The sequence below is a fragment of the Bufo gargarizans genome, chromosome 2 (assembly GCF_014858855.1).
Source record: "Bufo gargarizans isolate SCDJY-AF-19 chromosome 2, ASM1485885v1, whole genome shotgun sequence".
In the NCBI taxonomy this organism is placed as follows: domain Eukaryota; kingdom Metazoa; phylum Chordata; class Amphibia; order Anura; family Bufonidae; genus Bufo; species Bufo gargarizans.
This window is the reverse complement of record NC_058081.1, coordinates 651,374,281-651,388,542: the sequence shown is the minus strand read 5'-3', so window position 1 is coordinate 651,388,542 and position 14,262 is coordinate 651,374,281. Positions and strand designations below refer to the sequence as shown.

The following is a 14,262-nucleotide window of genomic DNA, read 5'->3' as shown; positions in this document are numbered from 1 at the left end:
CTGGTGCACCTACACTCCTAGTACTGGCACATATAGGGGTCCAGGTTTTGATAACCTGCCCGATCCTTCTTTATGGTGGTTTGGAGGAGAGCAGCACCTGCCCAATAGTGATCCTACCAACCATCGGCTGGTGATAATTCAGCGGCAACGTTTCTTTGGGACAGGGATTAGAGGAGCGTTTCTGTTTTTTCTGTAGTAGAGTTATATCGTGGTCAGCTACTTATTTTATCTGTATCATTAATGAAGTTTAGTTTTAGCGCATCCTTTTCAGGCAGTTAACCCTTCAATTTCTCGTACACGCATGCCACAGTTTTTTTTGCTAAATTAATCTGTCCAAATCATGGACTAATCAGTGGACGCCTCCTGCATTCCCCTGGTAGCAGCCAATGGTCACAATGTAGGCATAGAGGCAGTGTGGGAATCTACCACAGGAGAGCTGGTGCCTACAGTCCATGTCCCGGAGCTCTTTGTAAACGACGTTACAGGGTGATAAAGTTCTCACCGCTCCATTTACATGTAACATAAAAAAGACATCCGTCCATCCAGTTCAGCCCGTCAGCTAGACTCTTCACTGTGTGCAGAACCGCAGGTAGTCGACACTCCTGGTGCCTTCTACAGGTGGTCATCCATCTTACGTATCCCTCCAATGGAACAATGTGAATTGTCCCGCGGTCTCGCTGCACCCCTTCATCCTCCTCTGCTTGAATCCTACTAGGGATCAAGGACACCTTGTCGGCACATAAATGATGAGTTTATAATGTAGCCGGTCGGGGAAGAGGGATGGTCCATTTTACGCTTTTTTGTATGTTAGCAAAACGTGCAGCACAAGGTGTCTTTGTCCTTGATCCCCCAGGGCAAATTTGGTCAGAACCAAAGACCTGAGATTTTGTTGAACCCAGGGAGTTTGGAAAAGCAAAAGAGGAAGAAGTGGAGCAGTGCTTCTAGAGACCACCAAAAAGTTCCTTCCGCTGGATATACAGAAGGATGACCACCTGCAGAAAGCACTAGGAGTGTGTACTACCTGCGAGACTGCATAGAGTGAAGACAACAGCAGGCTCTTCTGTCACACCACGTGGCTTCAGCCACAGACTCTGTCATATATAGCTTATGTAAAAGTGACACCTGGTGTCAGCAGTGAGCGCTGCAGCGTTAACACAACATATAAAGTATATAGTAATACAGCATAAATAAAGCAGGGTGAATACGGATGGTGCATACACACAAAAAGTTGAGGGTGGGTGTAAAACACACTAAGGCATTAATAGCAAGACACTAAGGGAAGATTATACTTATGGTTTAAAACACTGATAGTAGATTATATTTTTTTATAATAAAGAATACTTGTCAGCAGGATCAACCTTATTGAACCCAGCATACTGTCTGGTGGGCGTGATCCTGATGACTAAAATTATGTCTGTCTTGTGAAAATCAGCTGTGGTGTTCCAGTGAGAAAAAAAAAAAACTTTAAGAAAATGCTAATTAGGGTTTCAGTTCAAAAGAGGGGCGGGGCCAAGAAGGCTAAGGGGTTAAAGGGGGCCTAGGCCCCGCCCCTCTGTGCACTCAAGCCCTCAGTTTTATAAAGCACAAAACTTTTTTTTCTCAGGAACGCCGCAGTGGATTTTCACAAGACTGGGAGCATTCTAATCAGAAGGATCAACCCTACCAGACAGCATGTGGGGGTTAATGCCGCTGATCCTGCTGACAGGTGCTCTTCAAAGTAGATGAGTAAACGTGTATTTCTTGTCATTTATTATAACTGGCTACAAGATATGTGTAAAGGAGAACTCTGTATAGCGCAGGGTCTGAGGTAGGTGCCACTTGAAGATCTTCAAATCCTCGGGTCATTCCTCGCCCTCTCAGGCCCTGCACCAGGCCTACAGCATATACTGTATATTCCTCCTATAGAAGCACCTTTTTCACAAATTTCCCTAATTTCCCGGGTAATATGGTGGTGATGATTTCTCCCATTAATGACGTAGGCTCGTTGTTCTCCTCTTGTAGTCTCTTGATCTCGTCCTCCAGCGATTGACATTGCTTTTTGAAGCCCTGGGCCAGCATGTCTTGTTGTTCCTGCAGAGACAGAACAGAAATGATGACTGCATGATGGATGTAGGTATAGGGAATAATAGGGGGCACCACTGGGGGCACTACAGAGGGGAGAGCATTATAAATAAAGAGTGCACTATGGGGGATACCACGCCTCGTGCCCGCTTGACGTCACCTACGTCGAGCTCACGGGACGCGGTATGGTCACTTGTTACCAAAGCGTGACGTTACGCCCTCCAGAGGAGCATGTAAGGTCAGCTTGGTACAGTTTACACATACACCTCCTGTCCACACGGGCACAGAGAGGCAACAAGCTGAGAGAGCCTTTTCACTGCCGCCGTGAAACAGCGCTGTCTCAGCCCGGGTATCTGCCACCAGCTTCTTGTTTGATATAAGCTCGACCTGCTCGCATCTTTCTGCAGCTTGCTCACAACATCATGCAGCTGCCCTGAGGATCTCGTAGGAAGACTGGTCTCCGGTCTGCAGTCGGTCTAGGTCAGCCTGTAGGAGAGCACCCACCGCGGACATCACCTCAGGCAACTGGCTCCTTGGGGAGCTTTGGCTCTGCTCCCCCTCGCCTTGAATAAAGTCGCCTTCCACCTCCTCTTCGCCCCCTATCTGGACTGCGTCCTCCCGCCATCATTCATAGCCTTGGCCATCTCCTTAGCCTTGATTTATGTCTAACTGGCCATCATTGCCAAGGATGGTCACTGATGCAGACTGCAACCTGATGCACACACACACCTTATGTATTTGCACTCAGACTGTGTTGAGCTGATCTTAATACTCCAGCAGGAAAAGCTACTGCTGGTCGTCTTTAGTGTCTGGAGGTATGGGTCCCACACGCACACACACACACACACACACACTAGTATCTCAATCCCACTGCTACCACCAATATGTGAGGGATACCATGCCTCGTGCCCGCTTGACGTCACCTACATCGAGCTCACGGGACGCAGTATGGTCACTTGTTACCAAAGCGTTACGTTACGTCCTCCAGAGGAGCAGGTAAGGTCAGCTTGGTACAGTTTACACAGACACTCCCTGTCCATGCGGGCACAGAGAGGCAACAAGCTGACAGGCAGTGATGTCAGCTGTTTCCAGGTCTCTCCAAACACGTTTGCACGATGTGACCCCCTTTCAGAAAAAGACATGCCCGCTTGCTGGCAAAAGCCTTTTAACCTGTAGCCGGCCCTCCCCTACCAGCCTCTGGGAGTGGTCCCCGCTTCCCTGCTGATCCTGGCAGCTCAATGACCAACAAAACCCTTTAGGGTTCATAGCTCCAGACCAGAACGTCACAGGGAAATGGTTCTAGGACCAATAGATCCGCCTGGGTTCTGGCTACAAGTAGAGTCCAAACATGGTACCGTGTGGGGATATATGTACATCTCCCTTCCCTGGCATCCCACCACCAAACTAAGACCATGGGCATGTACATCGTGGCCACTGGGACACAAATATGTATCTGGGGAATCATGGCCACTGGGGAATGGCTTAGACCCCCTGCAGGGAGGTTTTCCTGCAGGATCTGTGCTGTCTGAATGGAGGTGAAATGTAACCAAATGTGACCTGCTAGGTGTTTTCTGCTGTCTGGCTGCGCTTTGAAGCAGGGCCCCCCTGTGGAGTTTGATTTCCTCTGCTTCTCCTGGAGCAAATGGCAGGAATGAAATCATACTCCATATTCCTCACAGTGGGACTTCTAGGAACACTTTATGGACTATCTGTATGTGACTGTTATTTCTGCAGTATAGTAGGGGCACTAAGGACACAGCGGGCGCAGTATTAGAGGTAGCAGAAGTAAGTAGCACTGTTGGTGCACCAGGAGGAGAAGAATGATATAAAAGTGAGGAATCTAACATGTCTGTGCGGTAAACACTACAGAGATGAGCTGTGGCTTGAATACTTTGTCGTGGTGGTCTGGTCCGAATGGAGAAGATGAGAGAAGAGAACGTCTACATCAGAAGAGACACCATTGGATGGAAGAGGTATGTAATGCATACTTAAAGGGAACCTGTCACCGGGATTTTGGGTATAGAGCTGAGGACAGGGGTTGCTAGATGGCCGCTAGCACATCCGCAATACCCAGTCCCCATAGCTCTGTGTGCTTTTATTGTGTAAAAAAATCGATTTTATACATATGCAAATTAACCTGAGATGAGTCCTGTATGTGAGATGAGTCAGGGACAGGACTCATCTCAGGTTACTTTGCATATGTATCAAATCAGGTTTTTGACACAATAAAAGCACACAGAGCTATGGGGACTGGGTATTGCGGATGTGCTAGTGGCCATCTAGCAACCCATGTCCTCAGCTCTATACACAAAATCCCAGTGACAGGTTCCCTTTAATGCCCAATACGAATAGACCTTCAGCAGTAGGGCTGGGATTATGGGTTAGACAGAGAATTTGGCACCAGGTGGGGGCGCCATTTCAGTTTTCACCTCAGGCAGTAGAAGAGGTAGAATTGGCCCGACCCACAACTTTCAACTGTATCTGCATCCTAAACACACAGATATAGTGGTGGACATAAAGGGAACAACTCCCGTAAATATCAATTCCTGGCTGGCTGTCCTAATTAGGGCCCCAACACATAACTCTCTCCAGGGGCCACATTATGGTTGGTTTACCTCATGCTGTCCTATTACCTATGTTTATCATAGGTATAATCAGTGACAACTACTTTTCTGTGCTCGGAGCAGTTGTCACCCCCCCATCCCCCACTGATTTAGGAACATCATAGAGTGTAGATTACACTGCCTGTAGTGGGCGGCAGAGAGCAGAAGAGTGAACTGCTCCTCATGGAATATGTGGAGGTCGGGCCGTCCCAGGAGGAGGACATGAGATCTGTTACCTTCAGTTTCTCTCCTATCAGCCACTCATTCTGTTCCTTCATCTTCTCTCTTTCATCCAGCATTTTCTTCTCCAGCATTTCCATGTGAAGCTTGTAATTCTCCTGCTCCTCCTCTTGGTTCCTCTTCAGCTCCATGTTAGCTTTTTCCAGGATCTCCTTCTCTCTTGCTGCGGCTTCAGTCTGTGATCGCTGCTCTGGAGAAATAAATGGAGACGGGCTGATGTTAGAATATTTAGATAAAGGATAACTCTAGACCTCTGTATATAATAAAGGATAACTCTAGACCTCTGTATATAATAAAGGATAACTCTAGATCTCTGCATATAATAAAGGATAACTCTAGACCTCTGTATATAATGACATCTCACTAGCGAACCTTTTGGAAGTGTTTTCCTTCGAGTTAGAGTCTGACTTTTTGATAACCCATCAGGACAAGGGAATAGTCAAGCTGAATATTCATCTGTAGACAGCTGTTTCGGGGTGTTCGCCCCATCAGTGCAATGTTATCCAGGCTTGTTAAACAGTCAGACTTTGACTCACAGGGAGCCACTTCCACAAGATGGCGCTAGTGAGATGGTTCTCCTTCCCTGGGAGATGCCTCTTTGCATATTATTTTCCCATGGAGCATTGCCTTCAAGTCTCCATATACAGCGGGTCTCTTTAAGGAGAGCCAGGACCCTGCCTAAGCTGCAAGACCACGGGTGACACAAGGTCTTTGGCCTGGTTTGATTTCAGAGGTTAGAAGGGTCATTATCTAGATGGCATCTTCTGAAATATGGACATTTCTACCAGACAGGCGGTTGATTGTTTCTCATTGGCGGAGAGATTCCCTGTTACATTGTATCATTACAGGTTCATGCGCAGGATTGCGGAGTCTGTATCTCCTGTCCCCGCAGCCGTGCTGACATCTTACCAGCCAACTTCTTTTCCTTTTCTTCTAGAGTTTTATCAGCCATCAAGATGGTGGATCCCACGGTCTCCTTCTCTTTGAGGAACTCTTGTAATATTTCCAGAGACTGCGGAGAAATCAGACAATGATACAGATACGTTACAGACAGAATGACTGATCTGCAGAACCCACCAGAAGCTACGGCCTGGAAACTTCTCTCTGGCCTTCAGTAAGAAGAGAGATGGAGCGGGGCGCGGACATAGCAAAATGCAGCTTGGCTTAGGGGAAAGTTGGTAGGCAAGAAAGGGTTAAGTTAGTTTAAACTGAGGTGGATATGGTTTAGTGTCGTAGAGGGGTGGAGCAGGTTATGGGTTTGGGGGGCAATATTTAACTGGTGTAAAGGGAGTGGCCCCTCACTTGCCAAGGGACCAATGTCAGACGTTGGTACAGTGTCCTCCCTGGATGAGTTGTTTGCAGCGGTTAGTGCCACGGTGGTGCAGCATGGCCGAGAGTGGCTATAACAGACTGTGCAGCCTGCCTTGAGGGGACCAGAGGAGTCTTCAGTGGCCCACCTTGTGTGGACTGGGGCCAGGAGGTCTAGGCCTCCTGAGCACCTGAGTCTTGAATTGACCCCCAGGGTTCAGCGTTGTTTAAGAAGCCCCAATCGGGACCTTTCATTACGGTAAGTGGTACCTCAGTGGGACACAGCCACAGCGGAAGGAATTCTGTACCGCGATGGGAAACCATGGGAGAGATGAGGGGGAGCCACCGTTCTGGTTCTCCTGGTTGGCGGAGTGGTTCCTGGCAGTTGGCGGGATTCTCGCCGTGTGAGTCTCTGAGAGGGGAGTGAGCTGTAGGCTACCTATGCTGCACAGTGGACGGGTCATCTGGAAGCAGCAGGAGTGGCTTCTCCTTCTACTGGTGGGGACCTGGTCAGCTGTCCTGTGTCTGGATGAATGCAGCCGGTGCCTGCTAAGGAGGGCTGGTACCCATATGGGAATGGAGTGTTTGTAGCCCAACCCCCTTACTGGTGTGTGTGTGTGTCCGGGACTAGCTGGGTGCGGGCTGCTGCTGTCCCAGCCCCAGGAAGTCGAGGGAGGATGCAGGGACTTCCACCTTGGCAGATTCTGCGGCCTACTGCGGCCAAAGAGCACATGGTTGGTGGCCATATTTGGGCGGGGCAGAGCTTGTAGCTGCTGCTTGCCCCGCCCCTCCAGTACCAGGGGGCGGATCTCTGTGGTCTGGTCGATTAAGAAGGAAAATGGAGTCAGAACTCGTGGGGTGCCACGTACACGTTGGTGGATGTGACTTTTGCCTGCACCTATCCTGCTTCTGGTACACAGGGGCGGACTGGGAACTTAAAGTGGCCCTGAAAAACAATACTAAAAGTTGCCCCGTTTTGTAGTCGGGTCCAAATTAATGGAAGGCAGGGCCAGCAATACCATATTGTAGCACATTATACCATCCCGACAGAGCCAAATACCACAGAACATCACAAAATACTGCTGCCAGCACAAAATATATCCCCAAAAACATCCGCTGGCATCCGTGAAGAGGTTGGCCTCTGGGCATTGGCCCACCAGGAAATTTCCCTGCAAGGTCTATGGCCAATCCACCCCTGTTGGTACATCTGCCACGATGTCGATGGACATATCTTTGTTGCAGTCTGTGGCTGCTGGGAGTCTTCCCTAAGGATTCCCAGGTGAGACTAGGTCGGTCCAGGCAGAAGGTTTGAGGGCAGGGATTGCGGGCACCATTGGAGGTTTCTGGGTCTGAAGGTTTGATACAGGAGTTGTTTTTAGGGATGTTGGCCTCCTATTTCGTTGTGGTCTGGTGCTGGGGCTTCTCCTGCAGCAGTTTGATCCCCTGCTCTTCCGTCAAGGGTTGTTAGGCAGACAGGGTTGCCCGTGGGGAAACCGGTGGCTGTGGTGAAGGTTCCAGTATCAGTGGCTAGTAGTGGAGGGAAGGCCAGTACTGTGGAGGATGTTAGGCTGCCAGATGCGGTAATCGGGGAAGTGTATGTGTGCTTTGAAGGGCCCTTAAGGGCCCATTTGAAACCTGAGGTTGGGGAAAAGATTTAGAAGAATGTGGAGGTATTTTCGTTGCTTCCACTGTAAAAGTTTAATTTGAATAGGGTGTAGCCAGAAGACAGTAGGAAGGAAGAGGAGAAGAAGCAATGGTATTGTTTGATTCCGTGCACTTTCTTAAATTGGCTCCAGGCTTTTGTGGTAGGGGAGAATTTTCCAGAGCACTGCTCTGCCCTCCTTTGCCATATGGATGCCATTGGGATCACAAAGACATTAGTCTTTGGATGCATTTAATGGTGGTGCCGAAGGTAGGGCCTCAGTCCTTTCGCGGGGCAGCCAGGGGCTTCTCAGCAGCGGAGTCGTCAGCTGGTGGGCAAAAAGTGTGCTGCTGGCAATACAACGAAGAGTACTAGAAGTTTGGTTTCTTACATGTCGACGTGGCGTTTCAGTGATCATGGCGTTTCGGCAGGGCACTCTTTTGGCCAAGACGAATATTGAGACAGCATTTTGTTTGTTGCCGATTCATCTGTATAGTTTCCATTTGCTTGGTTTTCATTGGGAGAATCAGCCGGGTACCGGGTGTGCTCGGCGTTGTTACACACCATGGAGCAAGTGAAAAGACGGGGGGGAGGGCCTGCCACGGAGAGCTAAGAAAGCGAACCTGTCACCAGGATTTCACATAATAACGTCGGACTCGAGCGCGATCCTGTAACTGAATCGCGCGTGAGGTCATGCGCGATTCAGTTACAGGATCGCGCTCGAGTCTGACGGCTCATGCGCCGCCTGTACAAGCGCGGTCCCGGCGACTGAGCCGGGTGTCAGTTACACTACATAGAGGCGGGGTTAGGGCAGGGGAGGTACAGCCCGGAGTGAGGGAAGGGCTACCCCCTTGACTTCAGGAGCGTGACTTCAGGAGCTGGAGACAGGACTTTATAACTCGTTTTTTTCATGAATATCCATCCCAGGAAAGCGGCACAATAATGCATTGAAACACAATGAGGATATCTATAAGGTACTGGTAATAGTTTATTATGTGAAATCCTGGTGAAAGGTTCGCTTTAAGCTTCGGCGAGGGCAGTGTTAGGAAAGCTTAACTTTGCCTTTCGTATTCTGCCAATGGAGCATGTCTTCTGCAGCTAGCTGGCCATGGTAACGTCAGAGGTGGCGTCTCGGTTCCATTTAAGGCTGTTGGTGGATGTGGGGGCTGATTTGGATATCTGGGAACCCTTTTTGTATAATGGTCAAATGGTCTTGATAGAGGTGGTGATTTCTAGTGTGGATTTGGAGCTTTATACAGATGCGTTAGGGGCTTGTGGTTACGGTGCTTTTTGTCAGGGGAAGTGGATGGCTGGCCCTTGGCCTGAGAAATGGCGAACAGTGGCTCTGTAGCGTGGCTTTGGGATCTCATGGGATTTGATTACACCATCTGTGAGTAGCAGTACGTGGTCGGCTTATGCTTCAGTGTGGTCTCGGTGCAAGCTGTTAGTGAGTTAGTTGGGTTCTCCGAATGATATTCAGATGTTGTGGGAAGCACAGTGGCTCAGTGGTTACTACTGGTGCCTTGCAGCTCTGGGGTCCTAGGTTTGAATCTGACCAAGGGAAATATCTGCACTGAGTTTGTATGTTCTCTCCGTGTTTGCGTGGGTTTACTCCGGTTTCCTCCCACACTCCAAAGACATACTGATGGGGACCTTTTATTTTGTGGGGTTGTCCTTTAACTCTGGCGTCTTTTTTGGCTGTCTCCAAGAGGGTTGCTGCGGTTTCCATTTGGTTGCATTTGCGGGGGTTGGCTTATGTGTCTAAATGTTTTTTACTGGTCCAGACATTGAAGGCATAACGGTGGAGGGACACTTGTCACCCAGTTTCCGTTTCAATGTTATGAGGTGGTATGAGGCTTGTCCGGCAGCTTTTTCTCAGCATTTTACAGAGCATTTAGGGTTTCGGAGTTGGTGGTTAGTAGTCATTCACAGTTCGGGGTTTGCTTCAGGAAGGTGTGGTCGTTGGTCCGGGAGGTTTGCAGTGTTTAGCGCGGAGGTCGAATACTGATCTGGAGGGTAAAGGGGTTAGACATCCTTTGGCTGGCTCTGTGGTATGTCCGATTCGGTGTGTGGAACAGTTTTCGTGCAGCATCGCCCAGTGGAGGCTGTGCCTTTGTTAGTACATCGGGATGGCACTGCTCAGTCTTGCTTTCAGTTTGTGGCAGTGTTTCCTAAGTCTTTGGCGGCAGCAGGTTTGCTGTCTGGGGAATTTGCTTCTAATTCCTTCTAGTGGAGGCAGCTCGGTGGGGTTTGGGTGATGTGGCAATCATGCGCATTGGATGATGGGAGTCCACATGTTTTCATCCTTATATTCATCTTAATTTGCTGTGATGTTTGTTCTGGGTTGTTGCATAAGGGTGTTTTTAGGAGTAGTAGGTGGGATCCTTTTTTGCATGATTCGTGATGCCGATAGATATATTTTTTTCTGTTTTCAGGGTCCTCCTCATGTACTGGAGGTCCTTGTTACCTGATGTTTGGTGGGAATAGACAACAATTGGTTTTTGACAACAGTGTTTAACAGGTTTGTTGGATTGGCCTGCGTGGTTCCTTATGGGGTGGGTTGCTGCCCGAGTTTCGGATCTATGTCTCTTGGGATAGGCCCAGGGGCGGACTAGGAACCTAGAGTGGCCCTGGAAAAAAAGCTAAAAGTGGCCCCATGTTGTTGGCAGATCCAAATTGATGGAATGTGGGACAACAGAAGCAGGCGGGGACCAGCAGTACCTTAGTGCAGAAACATATACCACAGTGCAGCACCATATATTGCCCCAAAAACTGTTCTTCTGTGGTGGTCATCAATAGATGCCATTGTGAACCGAGAGCAAGGCAGGTGGTATGACTCCGCAACCAGAAAAGAGTGCGTACGCAGAAGTCAAGATTAAGAAAATTGCATTTACTATCAATTAATAAAAGCAGGTTAACAATAAAACAGTATGAACAATTCAAGTCAAATACTACAACAATTTCCACCTTTGCTGTGTCCGTGTTCGCAGTGCGGACACTAAGGAATAGCAGTCCCAGGAACTATCCCTAACTGACCCTAACTTTCAAGCGGGTGCGCACCCCCCTTATCCCAGTGGTCCAAGTGGACCTCTTACAGTTTGTGGAAGTGCACGGTGGGGCCCGATGTCGTCCTTTTCCTTTATAACCAGCACAGGATCCGCAACAAAGAAGTCCTCCTCAGCAGGCCGGAAACCAGATGGATATAATCCAGAATTTTACAGTGACTGTCCGGTACCTCGACAGCACTGTGAGTCTCTTTACTGTTTGGGGCAATCCACTCAGCCCAATGTCGGCTCCACAGGTTAGTTGCTGCACACAGTCCTTTTTAACTTGGCTTCACTAAATGCACGGTTTCTTTATACTCCATCCATCTCTAGACTGAAGTTCACACAGCTTGGCTGCACAGGAACGTCCTTTAGTATCTCCACACACGTCTTACACAGCACAGAACTTGCTTTCTTTCTAGCCAAGATGGCAGCCGTTATAGTTCCAGCCTCTCTTCCTCATTCCTCCTGCTCACACTGAGGCAGGCTGACATCATAAGGGGCGTGTCACTTCAACACTTAACTGCTGTTTTAAAGAGCCACTACCACATTAATACACTTTCTCTATGGTAAACTCCAATGCAAATTGGTCCTATGCTGCCATCTACTGACCAAACGAATACTGCAGGCATTTACATTTATCTGTATTACTGGAATAGCATTATACATTACATACATTAAATTTTAACAGTTTACCAGGATAACGAAACTTAGACACATTACATGACTGTTTCTTACATATTCCCCCCCACTTTAAGATTGGCAGTCCCTGCCAATGACTGAATATCCAGAGGGCTGTACTCTTATATGTAGAGTGGTAATGTACCGTTGTATGGCAGGCCAAATAAACTCGTCCTGCGCATACCGAACAGGGGGAATGCCAGCATTTGGTCTAGTGGTGCGTCTGAGAACCACTGGTATACTCTGGGGTACTGTAGCCATAGGCTGAGAAGGACCAGCAGACTCCGCATCATAGGGGGCACAGGCTGGGGGCACACTAGTCACAGGTGGAACATCCTCAGGAGCGGGGATTGGCCAACAATCATCCTCATCATCGTAAGCCCATTCCACACCACCAGTCTCGGACTGTGGGAGCTCGTTGACATTATCAGTTCCATCACAATTTGCTTCTTCAGATTGACACAGGCGCAACATATTTCTGTGAAGTACTCGGACACAATCAGTTCCTTCCTTCTGAACTTCGTACACAGGCCCATTTGCATACTTGCGGGCAACTACACGATATGGCACAGCCTCCCACCTGCTTTCCAATTTTCCTTGAGGCTTCTTGACACGTACCAGCACCAGGTCACCTGGCTGCAATGGTGCCCTTTGCACCGGGGTCTTATCAGGATGAGAATTTTCTTGCAGACGCTGTCGCACCAATCGATGAACTGTCTCAAGTCTCTGCCGGTGTGCTCGCACCCAGGAGGCTGGATCTCTTGGAGGGAACCCATCCACATCATTTAACTGTAACTCTCCGACACTTCGCCCAGACCGTCCAAAGAGGAGAGTATAAGGAGAATACCCCGTTGTAGAATGGACCTGATTGTTATAGGCCCACACCATCTCAGACAAGAACTGAGGCCACTGTAACTTCTTGTCCTCCTCCAAAGTCCGCACCATCTGTAGCAGAGTTCTATTAAATCGTTCGCAGGCTCCGTTTCCTTGGGGATGGTATGGAGTCGTGTGCGACTTCTTTATTCCGTAGATACGTTGAACTTCTTTCATTACATGTCCCTCAAAGCAAGCCCCTTGGTCAGAGTGGATGCGTTGTGGACACCCGTACACTCGGATGAAATCTTGGCATAGGGCTCGAGCTGCTGACTCAGCGGTCTGGTCCTTGGTGGCGGTCACCACCGCAAATTTGGTGAAGTGGTCCACCATTACGAGGCAGTACTGGTGCCCACTGTTGGATGGGCCCACCATTAGGTAGTCTATCATGACGATCTCCAAAGGTTCCTGGGTCACTATGGTTTGCAGGGGAGCTCTTTGTTCTATTGCCTTATGGATCTCACAAGTTCGACATCTATGACATACTTCTTCGACCATTTGACGGAGAGCTGGACAGTAAATCAGTCGCTGTAGCCAACGAAAGGTCTTCTCATGACCAAAATGTCCATTCTTATTATGAGCCTCAAGAGCCAATGATTGAGCCAGTTCACTAGGCACTACGATTTGGTAACAAATGTCGATTTCAGAAGGCAGATATACCTTTCGGCATAGCACTCCATTTTTCATCTCTAACTTTTCCCACTGACTCAGGACTAATAGCATTTCACGGGTCAGTCGTTCTCTTTCCTCTTTACAGGGCTTCTTGCCTTTCTCAACACACTTGATCATTTTCGCCAGCCCCTCATGGGCCTGCTGTATTTGCACCCATTCCTGTAGTGAGGGGCCAAAGAAAGGAGCCGTTTCGGTCCCTTCCACTGCACACTGCATAACAGTGACCAAGGCTTGTGAAAATCTGCTGAAGTCAGGCATCTCCACATGCTCCAACTCATGATCCACATCTCCGCTGGGGGCCTGGGTAGTTACCCTAGAAAGTCCATCGGCATTTTGGTTCTCCGTCTTGGACCGATACTTAATGCGGTAATTGAACTTAGACATTCGGGCTATCCACCTCTGCTCCAAAGCCCCGAGCTTGGCATTTTCCAGGTGAGCCAATGGGTTGTTGTCAGTCAGTACTAAGACTTCAGCTCCGGACAAATACTCAGAGAATTTCTCAGTCATGGCCCATACCAGTGCCAACAGTTCTAACTTGAATGAACTATAATTGTCAGGGTTTCTCTCAGAATCTCGCAAGGATCGGCTGGCATACGCTATGACACGCTCTTGGCCATCCTGGAACTGAGATAGCACCGCTCCGAGACCATACAGGCTTGCATCGGTATATAGCTGGAAGGGCAAGTGGTAATCAGCATACGCTAAGATTGGGGCCGTTGTAAGAGCATCCTTCAATGCCTGGAAGGCGTGTTCCTGTTCAGGGCCCCATTTCACAGACCGGTTCTTCGGACCCCCGGCGGTGCCTCGTAGGAGAGCATTAAGTGGCGCTGCTACTCTAGCAAAGTCCTTAATAAACCGTCGATAGTAACCGGCTACTCCCAGGAACGCCCTCACTTCTCGCAGGGTAGTCGGTGTCGGCCAGTCTTGAACAGCCGCTATCTTGTCCCTTGACGGCCTCACCCCTTCTCCTGATACACAATGACCCAAGTAATCAATTTCAGATTGAAACAACCGACATTTACTGGGTTTCAGTTTGAGCCCATGTTCCCGCAATCGTTGAAATACTTGTCCCAACTGGCGGAGATGGTCCTCAAAGGTTGCAGAGTACACTATAATGTCATCCAAGTAGATGAGAGTG

General features: G+C 48.9%; 1 protein-coding gene across 4 annotated transcripts in view; it reads right to left on the bottom strand.

Annotated features, from left to right (window-relative positions):
- Window positions 1-1,732: 1,732 nt before the first annotated feature.
- The window catches only part of LOC122928896 (guanylate-binding protein 1-like), a 29,555-nt gene continuing 17,025 nt past the window's right edge, over window positions 1,733-14,262 (bottom strand). For all 4 annotated transcript variants that reach the window (XM_044282200.1, XM_044282204.1, XM_044282203.1 and 1 more), the window contains exons 9-11: window positions 5,814-5,916; window positions 4,901-5,094; window positions 1,733-2,070 (exon numbers count right to left, since the gene is read on the bottom strand). In XM_044282200.1, the coding sequence (XP_044138135.1) occupies window positions 1,900-2,070; window positions 4,901-5,094; window positions 5,814-5,916 (468 nt within the window). In that variant the 3' untranslated portion in view covers window positions 1,733-1,899. The remainder of the gene's footprint in view (window positions 2,071-4,900; window positions 5,095-5,813; window positions 5,917-14,262) is intronic.